Below are 21,164 nucleotides of genomic sequence, written 5' to 3' on the forward strand. Positions count from 1 at the left end.
CATTTTTTTTTTTTCTAATACGCATCTTTCTCAGTTTTTCACCATCTCTTATTTCAACAGTTTGATAATATGGTATTTTTTCGCCCCACAGATTTTTTGCAAAATCACTTGGTATCTCCTAATAAAGCAATAAGAAACTTGTCAAATGATAACCTCAAATATTAATATAACAGGGCAACGAAATTAAAAAAATTTACCATTAAGATAGGCTCTTCATTATCAAGAAATGCTAGGAATGAATGAGCGTTTTTTGTTGAATCCATATCTGCAGAGAATGAAATAGATACTTACAATTAGGAAGGTAAATACACTAGCATAAGAATTTTCAAATAACACACTAAAGCATAACTTAAAGGTTTGAAAGAACATATATCAAAATCTCCGTTTTATGGTTTGAAGTAAAGAAAATCAACAACGACCTTGAAGATTCATATAACAGTTCATAGAAACATCACGATGAAAATTTAGCATAAAAACATCACCCTTATCAATCATAGCCCTAAAAACCATCATTATCACCAGAAATGTTATATCAAATACCAAAAAGTGTCAAAATTCTAAATAACCAGGGCATTAATCAAGCACAAACAATCAAAATCTCTGTTTTAGGGTTTAAAATGAAAATCAACTAGCACTAACAAAACATTTCGGGTTTGATCAGTATCAACGTTTTAGGGTTTAATGAAAAACAAAACATAATGTAAACATTACTTAGATAGAAAAACAAGTCAACAAAAAAAATGAAACACAAACGACTGAACTTCTGGTCATCGTTATTTTGTTTTCCGACACTTAGATTCTCATTATTTAACATTATTAAAGAAATAAAACTACGAAATCTGTGAAAAAGCAAGAAATAAGTTCAAAATTTTTTACCGAATGCTGTGATTTCTGATAACTGTTAGTGTATATCCTTTTCGTGAGTGAAATCGTGAAATCGCGTCTGTGGATGTTGAAGAAGAGGCGGAATTCTGAGATTTTAGGGTTTGTGTTGATGTTGAAGATAAGAAACGCAGAGAGAATTGAGAGTGTGGGAGTGTTGAAGAAACCGAGGGGGAAGCGAGTGTAGTGAGAGACGGGTGTGTTTTGAATAATGTGATCCTTTTTTTATGTTTCTCCTACCAAAAATAAAAAAGAAGTGTTATAATTTCTAATAAACACATCATATAAAAAAATATCTTTTGCAAATATATAATATATGGTTTTTTTACTTTTACTTTCCAAATAATATGGCTAGAGTTTTACTAAACCCTATGTTGGTAACTTGAATTCCAACTTCGGAAAATAGGGTTGAGTAAAGCTTTAGCCATATGGTTTGAAAAATAAAAGTTAAAAAGTTTTAGTGTGATGAGAGTGTACGGTTAAAACGAAGAAAAATACAATAAACTATATTTTGGATTGTGAGTCTGTAGGAAAGAGAAATAAATAATAAAATTAGTGTTTGTGAGTTAGATCAAGATATAGATATAGAGATGGACGTGATACGTTATTTAAAACTAAAGATAATTTAGAGAAAAATAAATTTTATATTAAATTATCTAAATGAATATAAAGGCACGAATGTCAATGCTCTTAGATGTTATTTTGATTGTTAAGATATAAAAGATCATATTAAATAATAAGTTATTAATTGTATTTTTTAAACCCGTGTGTCACACGGGATATAGGCTAGTATCTAATATAACTAAATAAAAAAATCATAACATTTTTGTTTCCAAACTATATTAAAAACTATAGATCCCAGGAGATCTGTATTTAAACCATCAATCAAGAACAAACTAATAATCGAACAAAGAACAAAAAGAGAGGGATTAACCCTGATACACAATGGTAATAATAAACTGAACAGTTGTATCTGATTGTTTCAAGGTACAAAAACAAAACAAAACGAAACAAAACCCTAAACCTAGTTATAAATACTGAACAATTGCGTCTTGAACCATCGCGTCTCCTCATGAGCGGTTGTGTCTCTTAAATATGTGGCTGAGATTGTTGTTGAAGAGGTGTATCTCTTGATTCCTTCTTTGATGTCGTCGATCAAAGAGTGTGTCTCCAGGAGATATGTCTTTTCCTTAAGTGTAGGTTACAATCTTTCAACTAGTCTTCTTTAGTCCTTGTACTTTATAACTACCGAATCTAAACATAACATAAACTTATATATTAACTAGTTACCCTTCTGACCCGTATCTTCTCTTTCGAACCTGATCAACAAGACTTAGACAATTAAAGTCCAACAATTCCCCCTAATTGTTTAAGTCTTGTTCTTCCAATCTTCGTGCTCCTTCCTGGGCAAACTCTGAACCCGGTGTCTTTAACCATATGCGACTTCGGGATCAACTTCTTCGGAGACTTATTAATTGGTGATTTCCATGAATGAAGGATGGCTTCCCTTGCGCATACTGTTTACCTTTTCCACTGACTTGGCCTCTCTTTCCTCAATTTAGACATGTTCGCCAGATGATTTCCTACCTTTCCTCAGATGATTCTACCAAATCACAAAACCCTTGCCTTGATTGAAGAATTGAATCCATGATCTTAATTCTTTGAGCCTTGGCTCTGATACCAATATAGATCCAAGGAGACCATGTATTCAACCCATCAATCAAGAACAAACTAATAATCAAACAAAGAACAAGAAAAGAAGGATTAACCCTGATACACAATCGTATTAACAAACTAAACAATTGAATCTAATTGTTTCAAGGTACAAAAACAAAGTAAAACCCTAATCCTATTTATACATACTGAACAGTTATGTCTTGAACTATTGCGTCTCCTCGTGAACGGTTGTGTCTCTTAAAATGTGGCTGAGATTGTTGTTGAAGAGGTGTGTCTCTTGATTCCTTCCTTGATGTCGTCGATTAAAGGTTGTGTCTCCAGGAGACATGTCTTTTTTAAGTGTAGGTGACAATCTTTCAACTTGTCTTCTTTAGTCCTTGTACTTTATAGCTACCCAATCTAAACATAACATAAACTTTTCTATTAACTAATTACACTTCTGACCCGTATTTTCTCTTTCAAACTTGATCAACCAGATTTAGACAATTAAAGTCCAACAATTTCCACCAGGCACGGGGCCATGTGAGGCTTCTCTTTCCAACAATAAATAGAGGTGCTTGGCTCACTTGCAAATCATCCTATGGCAAACCATTTCTCTCACTTCCACCACCACAACACCATCATCTTCCACCACTTTAGTTAGAGTTAGACTAGTCTCAGGATCCATGATCGATAGCAAGAGCTTTTGTCTAACTATGGCCATGCTTGGCTAATCTCTTACATCAGTTGGTGAAGACGAAATCGTTTGTGTATTACTTTTGATTTCCAACCTTTTGTCACTTTTTAATTGGGTATGTATTAATGACTTTAATAACTAGTTTTTTATATTGAATGTGGATTTTTATTCTATCATTCTTCATGTTTTGTTGATTCAGTCATTCGTGTCTTTACGGTTTATATAAAGCACGTTAACTGCCTGAAAGGGGACTACAAGAAAAATGACCATTTGGGACTAAATTATGAGGGACTGATCTATCAATCTCGGATACATAGTATCTGGGACTAATTTATTAGTTACTAATTGTATTAGAGACTGGTTTTTTTGTGACTGATATCCGTGACTAATAATCAGTCCTTAATACTTGGACCACTTATCTAAGACTGAATTTTAGTCACAAATATGTTTGTCTAAAAATAATTTTTGGAGGGAAACTTATTGGTTACTGAAATTCAGTCCTGAATAACTGCCCCCATTAATAAAAATGGCGCCATTTTATTGGTCACTAATGTTTAGTCACTAATATACTAACACCTAGGGACTAAATTATGAGGGATTGATCTATCAGTCTCGAATACATAGTATCCGGGACTAATTTATAGTTACTAATTGTATTAGATGTTGACTTTTTTGTGGCTGATGTCCGTGACTAATAATCAGTCCTTAATACTTGGACCATTTATCTGAGACTGAATTTTAGTCACAAATATGTTAGTCTAAAAATAAATTTTGGGGGGAAACTTATTGGTTACTGAAATTCAGTCCTAAATAACTGCCCCATTAATAAAAATGGCGCCATTTTATTGGTCACTAATATTCAGTCACTAATATATTGACACCTAGGGACTAAATTATGAAGGACTGATCTATGAGTCTCGGATGCATGGTATCCAGACTAATTTCTCAGTTACTAATTGTATTAAAGACTGGTTTTTTTCGGATGATCTTTGTGATAGATAATCAGTCCCTAATACTTTGACCACTTGTTTGAAACTAAATTTTAGTCACAGACATGTTTGCTAAAAAAATGTATGGAAACCTATTGGTTACTGAAATTCAGTCCCAAATAAGTGCCCAATTAACAAAAAAGGCATAATTTTATTGATCACTAATATTCAGTCACTAATTGTCACACCCCAACCAATGGCGGAAACATCGGGATGAGACGAAGTGTGAAGATTGCTAGAGACATCATAACGCTATTTGTGACAATATTTAATAAACCGATTTCATTTCATAATTCATTTGTCAACATTACAAAGAAATCAAATAACGTCAAGTTCAAAGGAATTACAATACAACATAATCAAAATTGATACAACGATTAAACCTAAACGTCTATATGTGTATCTAGGCATCAACGCTACTTCATTTCTTAGCATCATCATCCTCAACCTGTAACATGTTTAAAATAAAGTTCAATGCAAAAGCAAAGACGAGTATACAAGTTTAAGCATAAGTATAAGTATAAGTATAAAAGTTTAAAACAAATCCACATGACAACTTAGTCTATACGAGATCAACCTAACGTGGCATGCAATATTTCTAGCCAACCTCTGTTTACGCAAGAAAGTTTAATTAATTCAACATGACCCAAGTTTAAGGGGGGCGGTGCGTTACTCCTATAGCGCTATACATGTCAAATGGAGGCTCGTGAAAGCTAATGACTAAAACATATCACATAAGTATGGTCCACGTAAGCATCAAGTATCATAACATAGCATTCATGTATAAGGATTGTTTTCGTGCATTGTATAAAGAATAAGTTTAAGTGTGTTTTAATAAGGTAACATGTTACACCCCAAAAAGTGGTAAACATAAAAAGGGGGTTGCGAGTATACTCACAGAATCGCTAAGTCTTCCGATTATCCAAGTGTTGACGAGTGTGCTAGTTTGGGAGGATGGAACACCAAGGTCACCCTATAAGGGCAAACGATGGTGCATGAGTAAAAGGAATTATGACGGAAGATAGGAAGTGAAATCTAAAGTATAACTAGTTGATATAACTACATATGTATACATATGTATTTTATATAGTTTATAAAAAAGTTCTAAAATAAGTCTATCGAAAATATTATAGAAGTATTCTCAAAAATAAGTGTACATTTATAATTATTGTTATAAAAGTTATTTGAATCGGATAGGTTTCGTTTTATGAATTTAACACGTTTCGTTTTACCGATTTTTACGAAAAACGGGCAGAGTTTCCTCTATTTTTTGACGATCCCGACAACCAAAGTGTCGATTATTATTTCAAAACTCAACAATCACAAAACAATATATAATTATATGCATTTCTATGTATTTTTATAAACAAGCTATATATGATGCGGTTTGTGATAACAAAATATAAAACAATATATTTGAAATATTTGTGTCGTTAAAATATCACGTCTCGTGTTTAACCCGATGACCCGAACCCATAACCAAACTGCACCGAGACCTCGGTTGACCAGGTTTGACCCGACAGTGTATGAACCAAACATCCAATTAATCATCCTTTTATAAGAAAGCCATATGTTTCATCACTGTGATATGTTCATTTAGAAACAAAAGTGTAATATATTAAAAGCTAAAAATATTAAATTAAAAATAACAAAAGTTGTTTTGTTAATAGACAACTCTTTTCGATATGTTCATTTTCACTGTATTGCTTTTGTATATCATGAATTTACTTGTATTGAACCGTGCATTTATAAGAAAGCAAAGATAACATGCTATTCCTACAATTGCCATCATACTTGTTTCAATATATTAAAAAAAACGCAGACTGTAATAATCATTCATTAGATTTTAAGTTGAATGATTATACACGTTGAATGGGGCATGATTTCAACAAAAGATTAACAAGAAAAAGAGAATAGTTTGATAAGGAAAGGTATACCGAACACCGAACCGACCTTTGAATCTGAGTTGACTCGCACACTGAATCTGACCCGCACTGTAACAAAACCAAAACCCGAGCCGAGCATGACGCGAAATCTGAACTGTACCGGGACATGACCCGAGCTGAATTTGAAACGAACTGAACAGTGTGAACCGAACCACTATTTGACCAGGACACCAAAAGTAACCATCACCACCACTAATCGTGTCGCCCACCGCCGCAGACGGGCAGTCGTCGGAACCAGACGTCGCTGCCGCCGACGCTCACCTTCGTCCGTCGTTGTTGCAGCCGCCAAACGCCGCCAATCGGAGACACAGCTCCGGTCGCCGGAGCTCAGAAAAGGGCAGAGGGCTCGCGAGCCTTTTATGTAGCAGGTATAAAACGAGGGGGGATGGGGTTGTTTGGCTGTGTCATGTGTGTCTCGTCATCACCACTGTTACAGGTCGGAATCACAGAGTTATGAGGGAGGTGAATCGGCGGTGGAGGGGAGTGTGTGTGGCCTGTCGGCTCGCCGGTCCAGAGCATCACGAGAGAGTGAAAGGGTGATGTCTTTTTTTTTTGTTGTTGTTAAGCAGAGGAGTTAAGGTTATGAGAGGTGAGGATGTTTAGGGTTTATCTATTGAAGAAGGAGCAGTAGTGAGGAAGATGGGTCTGTGTGCGTCACCGAGTTTGTAAGCGGCTAGGGTTTGGACACCCTTTACTTTAACTACTTTTAGTAGTTGTAGAAATTGCACATTCAGTCCCTGTGTTTTGATTAATTTGGTTAGGTTATGCTACCTTTAAAAGAACCAACTTAACAACAAAATTAACTAGGTTAGTTTACTCATTTTAAAAAATTTAACGAGGTTAACTAGATTATTATAAAAGTAAACTTTTAAATAATAAAAATTAATTAACTTAGTTACTTAAACAAAGAATAAGTAACCATCTTTATAAAGAATGGTATAAAAATAAAAGGTTTCTAGATGATTAACCATTTCGAAAAGGGACAAGATTCTAAAAAAAGATTTTCATGGCTCGCTTTCTAAATTAGGAATGTTGGGAAAAAGCGGAACGTTACAGTCTCCCCTCCTTTAGAAAATTTCGTCCCGAAATTTATTCAAGAGTAAGACCCGAAAGGGTTTTTGGCAAACCGAAGAGGATTGTTTAAAATGGAGGCTTTGTAGTTTGAGACAGCAGAGAATAATTGGGGTATATGGTGAACGATTGATCTAATAACGAACATGAGTATAAGAATAGCATAAGTATCGGATAGGCAAAAGTAGTGTGTTAAGAATGAATTCTCGTCATGGATAATCGGATATAATGCGTTTGTGAGTTGTTTAAAGTTCGAATTAGGTCCAAAAGTCTACAAAACACTGAATCTCCCATGGCACGTTTTACGAAAGGTTGGTAACATGGTGAAAACACTTATATATAGGAAGTACCAGCGGCGTATCCACCATGTTTTGACCACATTAGGTCCGTTTCGTATTCGGTGTCATGTTACGTTCTGTGTTTTACCATACACAGTAGTACACTCTATGGTTCTCATGAGCCAATCACTATAATCCCGTGTGCACCCGTGATAATATTGATTGTCGCATGATCCGCATAGCTTGTACTAATTGAGTATGAATCAGGGTATACATAATTTAAAAATAAGAATGTGTACGTATAAGAATATAGTATATAAGCAAGTCCATGCTTAAGTATGTATGGGACCCACGCAAGCGAATCCCTCGGATTACGCTCGCGTATAGGTACGAATGTATGAATCCTGTGTATGAATGAAAGCACGAGTTTAAGTTTAAGTATGAATATGCACGTAAGTATGAGTATCAACATAAGACGTACGTGTAATGTGAGTATATGTATGAGCATGAAACGTAGGCATGTATAGATAAGCATGAAACGTAGGAGTATAAGTAAAACTTGAAACGTATGAATATAAGTATGAGTGTGAGTATGAATACTAATGATTGCGTATATCGCATTAATTGAAAACATGACAAACTTAAGTATGTAAAAGTACTCAAAAGGTTGAGTATGTAAATACAAATGATATAACTGAATTTGTCGCGATGCAACGACTAAAACGTGTAAGATGATATGCATGTATAGTGTTTAAATGAAACGTTGAGTTTATAGAATCCAAATTAGATTGAGCTTGGTTTGAAAGGTAGAACATAGTTTGCATAATAAGATATTTTGAAAAGACGTTTTGGTAACGATCACCTAGGTAAGGGAATCACCCTAACTCGTCGGTGAGGTCGTTTTAAGGAAAAGGAGAGTGAAGTTAATCGTCAAGGTAAGGAAGTCACTCCTATCTCAGTGATATTTCTCCACTTGTCATTACAAGGCAAATGAATTTAAATTATATGAAGTCATGCATATGTATAAATGTATGAAAGGATTTAATATGATGTGTGTGTGCGTGGAGTAAATATTGAAAGTAAATTCAAATTTGAAAGTTTACATCATATGAAATAAATAACAGAAACACATGTTTGATTAAAATTTGGGATGGTTCCAAAGTGAAACTTTGACTAACCAAAGTGGTCGAAAGGTCTTTCGAATTTGAGGAGCATGCTTTGGCCTAATAGGTGAAATACTCTCGCCGACAAGTCGGTTAACGGTATTTACCCTTCCGGTTACTACATGTCCCAAATCAATTGAATTTTCAAGACTTGGCGGGATTTATGAAAATCAAGGAGTGGAACTAGTCGACAAGGTGCGGGTTTCACCCCTAACTTGACGATTTAGTATCCTAAGTGTGGTTGGTACTCGTCGGGTCAAAATTTGATTTCAACACTTTGACGAGGGTCCACTAGAATTCAAAATTTGAATTTCTCCATCAAGTTGAGGATTTCACTCCTAACTTGGTGGTGAATTTCGTGTAAGAAAAAAAAAGTAGAAGGATTGAGAGTCATTCACCAAATTGTGGGTTTCACGCCTATTTTGGTGAAGTCGTCTCGTTTGTGTATTACGAGTGGCTTTGAGGTTAGTATAAATGAGTAAAAGACGTATGCTCAAAATAGCAATAACAAGTATAAGCATAATAAGTATTGCAAGAAGTAATAGGAAAAAGGCATTTCAAGGATAGCACATAAGGATGGAATAATGCAACAAATATTAACAAACAAAGCAAGTATTAACACAAGAGTGACATATATGTTTAAAAGGCCAAAAGCAAGTAAATAAGGAGTAAATAATGTATCATGCAAGTGGTTCAAGCAAAACATAAGAATAAGGCTCTAGAACTATAGACTAGGTTAAAGCATTCTTACTTTTCCTAATTCCCTATAGTTATGGCTCTGATACCAATCTGGTATCAGAGTACTCCTACTATAGACTAGGCAAAAGTAAGGCAATCCTACCTAATTCCCTATAGTTATGACTCTGATACCAATCTGTCACACCCCAACCAATGGCGGAAACATCGGGATGAGACGAAGTGTGAAGATTGCTAGAGACATCATAACGCTATTTGTGACAATATTTAATAAACCGATTTCATTTCATAATTCATTTGTCAACATTACAAAGAAATCAAATAACGTCAAGTTCAAAGGAATTACAATACAACATAATCAAAATTGATACAACGATTAAACCTAAACGTCTATATGTGTATCTAGGCATCAACGCTACTTCATTTCTTAGCATCATCATCCTCAACCTGTAACATGTTTAAAATAAAGTTCAATGCAAAAGCAAAGACGAGTATACAAGTTTAAGCATAAGTATAAGTATAAGTATAAAAGTTTAAAACAAATCCACATGACAACTTAGTCTATACGAGATCAACCTAACGTGGCATGCAATATTTCTAGCCAACCTCTGTTTACGCAAGAAAGTTTAATTAATTCAACATGACCCAAGTTTAAGGGGGGCGGTGCGCTACTCCTATAGCGCTATACATGTCAAATGGAGGCTCGTGAAAGCTAATGACTAAAACATATCACATAAGTATGGTCCACGTAAGCATCAAGTATCATAACATAGCATTCATGTATAAGGATTGTTTTCGTGCATTGTATAAAGAATAAGTTTAAGTGTGTTTTAATAAGGTAACATGTTACACCCCAAAAAGTGGTAAACATAAAAAGGGGGTTGCGAGTATACTCACAGTTGCGCTAAGTCTTCCGATTATCCAAGTGTTGACGAGTGTGCTAGTTTGGGAGGATGGAACACCAAGGTCACCCTATAAGGGCAAACGATGGTGCATGAGTAAAAGGAATTATGACGGAAGATAGGAAGTGAAATCTAAAGTATAACTAGTTGATATAACTACATATGTATACATATGTATTTTATATAGTTTATAAAAAAGTTCTAAAATAAGTCTATCGAAAATATTATAGAAGTATTCTCAAAAATAAGTGTACATTTATAATTATTGTTATAAAAGTTATTTGAATCGGATAGGTTTCGTTTTATGAATTTAACACGTTTCGTTTTACCGATTTTTACGAAAAACGGGCAGAGTTTCCTCTATTTTTTGACGATCCCGACAACCAAAGTGTCGATTATTATTTCAAAACTCAACAATCACAAAACAATATATAATTATATGCATTTCTATGTATTTTTATAAACAAGCTATATATGATGCGGTTTGTGATAACAAAATATAAAACAATATATTTGAAATATTTGTGTCGTTAAAATATCACGTCTCGTGTTTAACCCGATGACCCGAACCCATAACCAAACTGCACCGAGACCTCGGTTGACCAGGTTTGACCCGACAGTGTATGAACCAAACATCCAATTAATCATCCTTTTATAAGAAACCCATATGTTTCATCACTGTGATATGTTCATTTAGAAACAAAAGTGTAATATATTAAAAGCTAAAAATATTAAATTAAAAATACCAAAAGTTGTTTTGTTAATAGACAACTCTTTTCGATATGTTCATTTTCACTGTATTGCTTTTGTATATCATGAATTTACTTGTATTGAACCGTGCATTTATAAGAAAGCAAAGATAACATGCTATTCCTACAATTGCCATCATACTTGTTTCAATATATTAAAAAAAACGCAGACTGTAATAATCATTCATTAGATTTTAAGTTGAATGATTATACACGTTGAATGGGGCATGATTTCAACAAAAGATTAACAAGAAAAAGAGAATAGTTTGATAAGGAAAGGTATACCGAACACCGAACCGACCTTTGAATCTGAGTTGACTCGCACACTGAATCTGACCCGCACTGTAACAAAACCAAAACCCGAGCCGAGCATGACGCGAAATCTGAACTGTACCGGGACATGACCCGAGCTGAATTTGAAACGAACTGAACAGTGTGAACCGAACCACTATTTGACCAGGACACCAAAAGTAACCATCACCACCACTAATCGTGTCGCCCACCGCCGCAGACGGGCAGTCGCCGGAACCAGACGTCGCTGCCGCCGACGCTCACCTTCGTCCGTCGTTGTTGCAGCCGCCAAACGCCGCCAATCGGAGACACAGCTCCGGTCGCCGGAGCTCAGAAAAGGGCAGAGGGCTCGCGAGCCTTTTATGTAGCAGGTATAAAACGAGGGGGGATGGGGTTGTTTGGCTGTGTCATGTGTGTCTCGTCATCACCACTGTTACAGGTCGGAATCACGGAGTTATGAGGGAGGTGAATCGGCGGTGGAGGGGAGTGTGTGTGGCCTGTCGGCTCGCCGGTCCAGAGCATCACGAGAGAGTGAAAGGGTGATGTCTTTTTTTTTGTTGTTGTTAAGCAGAGGAGTTAAGGTTATGAGAGGTGAGGATGTTTAGGGTTTATCTATTGAAGAAGGAGCAGTAGTGAGGAAGATGGGTCTATGTGCGTCACCGAGTTTGTAAGCGGCTAGGGTTTGGACACCCTTTACTTTAACTACTTTTAGTAGTTGTAGAAATTGCACATTCAGTCCCTATGTTTTGATTAATTTGGTTAGGTTATGCTACCTTTAAAAGAACCAACTTAACAACAAAATTAACTAGGTTAGTTTACTCATTTTAAAAAATTTAACGAGGTTAACTAGATTATTATAAAAGTAAACTTTTAAATAATAAAAATTAATTAACTTAGTTACTTAAACAAAGAATAAGTAACCATCTTTATAAGAATGGTATAAAAATAAAAGGTTTCTAGATGATTAACCATTTCGAAAAGGGACAAGATTCTAAAAAAAGATTTTCATGGCTCGCTTTCTAAATTAGGAATGTTGGGAAAAAGCGGAACGTTACACTAATATATTGACATCTTATTGGTAACTGAATTTTAATCTCAATTATGTTTCATTCGTAACACCATATATGACACGTAAAATGAAATGATACATTGATATACAATCCAGTTAGATCCAAATATGGACATATGGTATAAGCTTTGGACCGTGTTCAATACTTAAAAAGTTAAAAAAGGAGTCTTTTTCTTCGACGAACATATGTGTTATTGAATAATTTTAAAAACATGTGCATTGTACGTTTAACATAATACATTATATGTCCAAATCAATTCTAACAAAATATAAAACAAGTTCAAAGTTCAACAAAGTACAAAATAAGATCATTAGCATCCAAATTAACCTACTACAACATATCAACAACCTTCATAAGTCCAAGTAGCACAAGCCTCTAAGATAAGCTTCTTCCAAATTCATCCTTCTGAAAACATTTATACTAAGTTATCTTAAATTTTAATAGATACTAGCCAAATTAGAAAAAAAAAAAAACTTTATTAAATACTACCTATAATTCCTTTCTTGATACTTCTACTTTTTCCTTCAATGTAATTCCTTTCTTGATACTTCTACTTTTACCTGCAAACATAATATCCATAGTAAATGCTTAGATAATGTGAAACAATGCTACTTTTACATGTATATTAGTAAGAATAAAACTAGTCTTAGTAAAGCTTAATAATCGAAACTCTTACAAATGTTACATACTGAACATTACCAATCATCATCGTCTGACTCATCATTTTCCATTTCATTATTGGGTTTATCAGCGTCTGAATCATCCAGATTTGACTTTGAACCAAAATCTTCCATGCTATGATAGAATCATCTAGCTTGTCTTTGATAAAATCATCTATAGTGCCATCAACATCAACGTTTTCAACAATTTCTTCTTCAACATCTTTACGGTGAAGGTTGACATCTTCTAACAAATCTTCTGCATTCTTGTCTTCTGGAATATCCCACAAGTGTCTGTGGGTAATTCTTTCAATAATTTTCCATTGTGAATTTGGTTTAAGTGGATCATTTATATAAAACACTTGTTTAGCCTGGTCTGCACAGATGAAAGGATCCTCCTTGTAAGCATGTCGAGACGTGTCTATGCTTATAAAATGAGGTTCAAATATCACGTTCTTTCTTCGACGATCAGTATCAAACTAGGTGCATTTGAATAATATAATACGATAACCTCTTATAATTGACAATTCAATGACTTCATCAAGAAATCCATAATAGTCATCTTCGATATCATTATGAACGCCCGGTACCATAACTCCATAATTTTGTGTTTGTCTACCGTCATCATTTGACTTAACTATAAATTTTACCCCGTTCACGATATAACCCCTGTGTGATGATACTCGATTATCAGGAAGGCAAGACAATGCATATAACTCTTCATTAATTTGAGATGGATTTAGCGCATACATCTCTTGAATCTGTTCCCAATTTTCAACATAGTAATCATGTTATCAGAGTGCAATGCAATATCACAAAGTAAAGTAAGTAAAATAGGGTGTTAGCATTACCCGTTTTGCAAACCAAGTCGAGAATGTAGACTGTTGCATCTCGTAAAAATTTGATGATTCCGGATGTTGCATTTGTAAAAACCGCAAGTCTTCTCTGCCACATGTAGATATACTATAAATTTAGTGACATATGATAGTTAATACCAATTCACAACCAAATATAAAAAAAACTTACTCTAAGTACGGCTGAACCTCTTGACAATTGTTGAAGATAAACCATATTGCTTTTTTCATAAGATTACTAGGAAGGATATGTACTTCTTTCTTCCCAATACCTCGACCATTCAATCTAAAAACATCCAACGCACAACTTTGAGCGTCACTAGAGGTTTTGTCACCATTTCTGTCACGTTTGTCTAACTTGGATTCAACACCTCGTAAATAGTGTGAACAAAATGTTATAGCTTCTTCAACAACATAACCTTCTGCTATCGAGCCTTCGGGTTTAGCTAAGTTTTTAACATATTTTTTTAAATGGCCAAGGTATCTTTTGATTGGATACATCCACCTCGATTGTACAGGTCCTCCCAAAATTGCCTCTTTAGGAAGATGCACACACAAGTGCACCATAACTGTAAAAAATGATGGGGGAAATATACGTTCAAGCTTGCACAAAATCTTAACTACATCTTCTTGCAACGCTTCCAACTCATTCACGTGTAATGTGACTTGAGTAAGTTTCTTGAAAAACTGAGACAACTCCATTAATGCCTCACGAATCTGTTTTGTCATAAAGGGACGGATTGCAATAGGAATTAGGCGTTGTATTAAGACATGACAATCATGTGATTTTAGCCCATGTACCTTACCTTGCTCAGCAATCACATTTTCAGCTAAATTTCCAGCATACCCATCTGGGAAACGCACAGAGCTAAGTAAATTACAAAATTGTTTTCTCTCATCTCGAGTTAAAACATACAAAGCATGTGGTTTAACCCAATGATCATTCTTTCTAACCAAGTGAAGCTCTTTACGTATGTTCATATCTTGCAAATCTAGTCGGGCTTTGTCAGTGTCTTTCGTCTTTCCTTTTATGTTTAATAGGGTTCCCAACACATTCTCAAACACATTTTTTTCCACATGCATCACGTCAATGTTGTGACGAATCAATAACTTAGGCCAATATGGGAGTTGGAAGAAGATGCTTTTCTTTGACCAATTTATATCATGTGAGTTTCGTTTTCTCTTTTTACCTACATGATCCGGATGTTTTCCATGCTGATGTATAGGGAGATGTTTCAACTGATGTAAGCAATCATCTCCGTTGACAATTTTAGGTGCAAGCCTAGTCTCTCCCTGTCCATTAAAATCTCGTGCTTTCCTCCAAGAGTGATCGGTCAGGAGAAATCGCCTATGACCTACATATCCTATTCTATCTCGTAAACGTATACTGCTCGCATCTTCATTGCATATTGGACATGCTTTATATCCACTCGTGCTCCATCCAGACAAATAACCGTACGTAGGAAAATCATTAATTGTCCATAGAAGTGCAACACGCATGTTGAATTTCTGTTTTGATTCACAATCATATGTTTCAACACCCTTATCCCATAGAAGTTTCAACTCATCTATTAGTGGACGCAAAAATACATCAATATCATTACCTGGTGAATCGCTTCCAGGAATATCAACATAAATGAAGCATCGACCATAGACTTCCAAGGAGGCATATTGTATGGTATGAGCACAACAGGCCACATACTATAGGAAAGACTCTTTGCACCAAACGGATTGAAACCATCACTTGCAAGCCCTAAGCGAACATTTCTGGGATCCTTTGCAAAATCAGGAAACATTGTATCAAAGTGTTTCCATGCCTTTCCATCTGCTGGATGTCTAAGAACCCCCGCCTCTTTGGTTCTGTATTTATCGTGCCGCAACATTTCCTTAGCAGTGTGTCTTGAGGCATATAAGCGCTTAAGTCTACTTGTGATGGGAAAGTAACGCAAAATTTTTACCGGTTTTTTCTTCCCTTTACTATTTTCCTTATAACGACTAGTGCCACACACGGGGCAATTTTGTAATTCTGCATTTTCTTTCCAAAATAATGCACAATCATGTTTACAAGCATGAATAGATTCGTATCCTAGTCCAAGAGTACGTAAATACTTTTTCGCCTCATAATGGTTCTTCGGCAAGTTTGCATCCTTGAGGGCCCGACTAAATAAATTCAGAATCATATCCATTGACACATTTGTCATTTTGCATGTTACCTTCACGTTCATCAACTCTAGTAAAAAGCCTAGTACAGAAAACTCATCACACCCGGGGTATAAAGGCTTCTCCATATCGACAAATAACTTCTCCACATTTGGGTTATTACGTAGATTGGCACCGTCCATGAAGTTTTCAGCTTCAGTTTCGCCGCCCGTAGGAAAAACATCATCAAATAACTCATTGACACCGTCATGTGATTCGTTTTCACTTTCTTCATAGTCACTATCTGTATCATCTATTTCATAACCCGGAAGATGTTCACCATGATGAATCCATACATTGTATGATGGTTCAAAACCATTATAGATGATATGATCAGCAACGACTGTGGGAACATGTCTTCTTGCATTCACACACTTTTTACACGGGCAATGTATCCTACCTTCACTATCAACATATGTTTTACCCCTTTCTGCAAAAGCTATCGCTCCATTAATGAACACTGGATCTACCTTATTAGTGATTTTAGTCCAGCTCTTATCCAATGTCATTGCAAAATCCTGGTTAACAACAAACATAAATAAACTAATTGTCAAAACAAAACATTATTTTTTGGTTTATGAGGTAACATAATTTTAGACATAATAAAACTTAGCGGTAGGCAAATTACCAAATCTTGAGCAGAAGAATTTGCAAAATTATCCTTGAATTGATTCCCCTGTCCAGATGGTGACGTAACTTTTGAAAATCTTGCATGTACAAAAGAAAGTTGCCTAATGACAAAAGCAATAAAATATATATCTTGCGAGGAGATTACAAAAACAAGTGCGAGAAAGTTTAGAACGTATGTTTGTCGTATTGTTAACACGGTTTTATGCCAGTAGGACTGCGGCTCAACGTTTAACGATTGTGTATATTGCTTATTGTTTCTGAAGGAATTTAAGAATTTGATGGAGGTTAAATCGGTTCAGGTGAACAGTGATGATGATGATTCGATGTCGAGCAAGAGCTAACCCTAATTTCAACCCCAATTTTACTTTTGTATGTAAGGCTTTTATATACATATTTAAAGCTTATGAAGTTAATTCAGATAATATCAGCCCCTAAACCCTTCTTCTTCTTCTTCTTCAGTATTTGCTTGTATCACGTATTCGTTTAATCGGGTATGTAAATTTAATTGCCTTATTGAACCCTAGCATAGACAAACTATAAACGATTAAACGTACTTCAGTTCATTATGTATAGTTTTTTAACAGAATATGTTGAACAGCAATATGCATGCACTTTTTTGAACATGATATTAAATAAAGTATTACTTACTCGCTCCGCTAGACCTTAGACATGAACAATATATTGGCTTTCTTGATTGATTTGGAGATTCGTTTGCTGTCAGTTGACTTTATCATCTGCTGAACTAAACCATTAAGCTTTTCATTAAAATTCTACACACATTTATGCTTGTTTTTTAACAGCAATTATGCACATATGTTTGTACAGGCCTTATTGAATCTTTTATAAATGATCAATCACTTTCCATACCAGTCTCATGTTTTTCACGTGCCTTCCGCCTTCTTTTTGCCAGGTTCAGCTTCTTTTATCTCTAGAAAATAGATAAGATATTAGTACCAAAATGTAGGATCTAGGAATTATTTGCATTTTGCAGTAAGTAAGTTTGGTGGTGTGGCTTCCTCATCGGACAGAGAGGCTACAGATGGGGTGTGTTAATAAGGAAATCGTTTGCAGCTACGCACGACCGCTAACAAAAAATGGAAGAAAGCGGGAGATCTCGGGTTCGGTCGACGGTTGCATGGTAAGTCAAGTCTCATTTTTACTCTCTTTGCAAAAATGTCATCATTTCTATTAGGTGTGCTAAACGGGTCGTATTTGCGGGTTGGTGGGTTCAACCCGAACCCGAAAATTTTACACGAACCCGAACACAATCCGAAGTTTTGTGGGTTGTCCCGAACACGACCCGTTCAACCCGAATTTTTAAATTTTTATGAAACTAATATATTAAAATTAAAATTTACTTAAAAACACTAATGTATATAACTCAATTATATTTAAATTATAAAATCCCATGTTAATTTCTCTTTTTAAGTTATAATAATGACATAAAATACCCGCCAACCCGACCGGGTCGACCCGAACCTGACCCGTTAACCTAAACGGGTTCGTGGGTTCAACCTGAAACTGACCCGAACCTGTTTAGACTAAACTAAACCCGCGAATTTCGTGTTAGGTTCATGTCATGTTTTCTGGTCGTGTCAGAAATTTACACCCCTAATTTCTATCATGAATTCAAGCTTATGTAGTCACGAGTGTTCAAGCTTTTGGTTTATTTTGTGTGGCTTTTAAATGTTTGTGTTATACTATCATGCTCAATGACCTTGAAATCATATGGGGTTTGCATTTTCTGACCCGTTGGACAAGTACAAAAGAAAGGTGGCATCCATCATTGATGATTACTTTACCAATGATGATGTGGATTTAGCAGCATCTAAACTCAGGGAACTCGGGCCATCTGACTTTTCATGTGTTTTCAATATTTGGTTCGTGGACAAAAATTGGGAACCTTTTTGTTTATTTAGTTTTTTGTTTGTGTAATACTTTTACTTGTCATGAGCAGGTTTTTCATGTTTTAATTTGTTTGTTGTATAAAGCCCCTTTTCAGGGTATTCATGTCGGGTTGGCAGGTTAAATTGGTGAACCCGAACATGAACCATATTATTATTGGTGTCGTAAACACCCACCCTAACCCAAGCACTTTTAAATTTGCGTAACCCGGAGATGCCCCGTATAACCCATTTATCTAACCGTGCCAAATGAGTTGGCGAGCTTTTTAACGAGTTCATAGGTTAAACTAGCTGCCATATAAACCCGAGTATGATAAGCTATTTAAATTAAAGTCTACTTGACATTTTAACCGCAGATACGGTATTGTTCATTGAGTTTTGGTGATTGTTTTTTTGCGTTTTTGCTGCCTTTGACTTTGTATAGTTGAGAATTATTGATTGTTTGTTGTTATTTTGTTGCAGATGTAGATGAAGTTTTACGCAATTTGCGGTCCAGGTTTATTTTTTTTGTTTAAATGCAGTTAAATAATTCATGTGCTTTTGAGCAATTTTATAATATAATTAGTGATCTATGTATGGTTGGAGATAAACTTCAAACACTGGTAACTAACCATGAGTTTTTTTGATCATAAACATTGTAAATGTGTAATTTATTATGTCTCCATTTCATGATAACAGTGTACATTTGATTACTTAGGAGTTGAAGGACCATGTCTTAACTTGAGTTTAGATCGAATTGTTCTTAAAACCCGAGGTGCAGGGCGTTGCTCTATATACAACCAATCAGAGTTTAGATCGAATTGTTCCTATTATTATACGTGTTAATACTAACAGGAAGCGCAAACAAGGTTGCAAATGTCGATCCCGCTGCAACGCGCAGGTTCCCCACTAGTGTATATATATATATATATATATATATATATATATATATATATATATATATATATAGATGGGTTTAGGTCAAGATAGGCTAAAAAAATAATGAAAATTAAAAAGGTATAATAATAATAATAATAATAATAATAATAATAATAATAATAATAATAATAATACAGAGATACAGGACAGAAACGAAAGGTTTAATTTATTACCTCAATAATTACGCAGTGAAGGAACTAGAAACGACAGTGGCGGTACGCGATGCGTGAAGGCGGCTGTGTCTGTCGCATGAACAAATTAACAAAATATTAGATCAACAATTTTGCAGAAAACTGTTCAAAAGAGAAGAGCATACTAATTTTATTTTTGGTACCTGGGACTTGAATTGGATAAACAAATAGAATGTTTCAGCAAGTAGTTTAGCAGAACCGTGATACGGTGTCGAGTTGGCGGTGTGGCAGAGTCTGTTAATCAAAAGGGAAGAACTGGTGCTTCAAATATTAGTTTCAACTTTCAAAGATATAGTTCTGATTTGATTTATGTAATAATCTTGGTGTAATTTATATATCTGATTATCAAAAGTTCTTGTGTTCAGTATTCAAATTTAATCACTATGCTACTTCAACCAGTTATCGGTATAGGAACAGATGTTAGAACAGTATTGTCCGGTCCCAGCGCGAATGCGTTGTTTAAAGCCATAAAATTTGGGGAGGTATCTTTGCTGAATCCCATTTTGGTCCACTGTAAAAAATCCGGGAAGTCGTTTTATGTGATTATCCATCGGGTAACGGGTAGTTTGATCATAGATTTCGAGCCCGTTATGCCTAATGAAACCCCAACGACAGCTGCGGGTTCTCTACAGTCTTACAAATACGCAGGCAAACCGATAGCCAGGTTACAGTCTTTGCCTTGTGGCAGCATTGAACGACTATGTGACATGATGGTCCAGGAGGTTTTTGAGCTCACAGGTTATGACCTGGTCATGGCTTATAAGTTCCATGATGATGAAAAGTCTAGGATTCCCATTCTTGCGAGGAGATTACAAACCCAGTTGCAATTAAACGAATAAAATAATCAAGACTGCCTGATCACTTAAATGAATTAGCATAATTAAACGATCACAGAGAAAGTGATTGTCTCATACTTCAAATCACAATTGGATAAATAAATCAAACAAACAAACCTGATTGCCCCTCCCCTGTAGCCTGCTTGATTGAATCGATTATCCTGATCAATTGAGATTGCGCGATGGTATATTAAAGTACTGAACCCTAATCTCTTATTCAGATGACCACAACCTAATCAAGTGATTTGTAGCAACTTTGGTTATTCTTCCCTCGTCACTCGAAACCGAACCAAAACGAAACTGAATAAACCGAACCGAAATGAAACCGTCCCAACCCGAAACACGTCCCGTGCGGAAACTCGTCTCTGTCAAAAACCCGTTGCGATCCGAAACCCATCCCATGCGGAAACTCGTGTCTGTCCAAAACCCGTTGCGATCCGAAACCCGTCCCGTGCGGAAACCCATGTCGGACTGAAACCCGATCTGAACCAACCTCGTTCTAATCCAAAACCTACGTCGTGTCAAAACCCGTCTCGGCCCGAAACTCAATTCGAACTAAACACATTTCGTGTCGTAACTCGTC

General features: G+C 35.5%; 1 protein-coding gene and 3 long non-coding RNA genes across 14 annotated transcripts; 1 reads left to right on the forward strand and 3 right to left on the reverse strand.

Annotated features, from left to right (window-relative positions):
• Positions 1 to 4,628: 4,628 nt before the first annotated feature.
• Positions 4,629 to 6,878, reverse strand: LOC110917659. Its single transcript, XR_002580745.2, has 3 exons — positions 6,178 to 6,878; positions 5,123 to 5,197; positions 4,629 to 4,672 (listed from the first exon to the last, which is right to left on the reverse strand). It is a non-coding gene; the product is annotated as an uncharacterized LOC110917659 (long non-coding RNA).
• Positions 6,879 to 9,772: 2,894 nt separating this feature from the next.
• On the reverse strand, positions 9,773 to 11,993 carry LOC110917532. The gene is made up of 3 exons (XR_002580626.2): positions 11,331 to 11,993; positions 10,276 to 10,350; positions 9,773 to 9,825 (listed from the first exon to the last, which is right to left on the reverse strand). It is a non-coding gene; the product is annotated as an uncharacterized LOC110917532 (long non-coding RNA).
• Positions 11,994 to 12,659: 666 nt separating this feature from the next.
• On the reverse strand, positions 12,660 to 20,797 carry LOC110916799. 11 transcript variants are annotated; one of them, XM_035985740.1, is made up of 11 exons: positions 20,699 to 20,797; positions 19,889 to 19,979; positions 19,728 to 19,796; positions 17,600 to 17,660; positions 17,381 to 17,474; positions 16,731 to 16,778; positions 14,076 to 16,620; positions 13,901 to 13,994; positions 13,090 to 13,810; positions 12,880 to 12,950; positions 12,660 to 12,795 (listed from the first exon to the last, which is right to left on the reverse strand). In XM_035985740.1, the coding sequence occupies exons 7-9, from the start codon at positions 15,401 to 15,403 to the stop codon at positions 13,529 to 13,531; spliced, it is 1,704 nt and encodes a 567-aa protein (XP_035841633.1). In that variant the 5' UTR covers positions 15,404 to 16,620; positions 16,731 to 16,778; positions 17,381 to 17,474; positions 17,600 to 17,660; positions 19,728 to 19,796; positions 19,889 to 19,979; positions 20,699 to 20,797; the 3' UTR covers positions 12,660 to 12,795; positions 12,880 to 12,950; positions 13,090 to 13,528. The 11 variants fall into 11 exon arrangements, with proteins under 11 accessions (XP_035841633.1, XP_022017149.1, XP_035841631.1 ...); XM_022161457.1 differs by having other exon boundaries at positions 16,731 to 16,809; XM_035985738.1 differs by having other exon boundaries at positions 13,067 to 13,810; positions 16,731 to 16,809.
• On the forward strand, positions 16,804 to 19,413 carry LOC110916800. Its single transcript, XR_002580037.2, has 4 exons — positions 16,804 to 17,223; positions 17,558 to 17,642; positions 17,728 to 17,870; positions 19,099 to 19,413. It is a non-coding gene; the product is annotated as an uncharacterized LOC110916800 (long non-coding RNA).
• Positions 20,798 to 21,164: the final 367 nt, after the last annotated feature.

Source organism: Helianthus annuus, chromosome 16 (assembly GCF_002127325.2).
Source record: "Helianthus annuus cultivar XRQ/B chromosome 16, HanXRQr2.0-SUNRISE, whole genome shotgun sequence".
In the NCBI taxonomy this organism is placed as follows: domain Eukaryota; kingdom Viridiplantae; phylum Streptophyta; class Magnoliopsida; order Asterales; family Asteraceae; genus Helianthus; species Helianthus annuus.

Bases quoted from the DNA above. Each gene is read 5' to 3' on its own strand.
- LOC110916799 (XM_035985740.1), bottom strand. From the start codon at position 15,403: ATGCGTGTTGCACTTCTATGGACAATTAATGATTTTCCTACGTACGGT. The intron at 13,995-14,075 runs GTAAGTTTTTTT...TACATGTGGCAG, and splicing joins GAGGTTCAGCCGTACTTAGA to AGAAGACTTGCGGTTTTTAC. The intron at 13,811-13,900 runs GTAATGCTAACA...AATTGGGAACAG, and splicing joins CGACTTGGTTTGCAAAACGG to ATTCAAGAGATGTATGCGCT.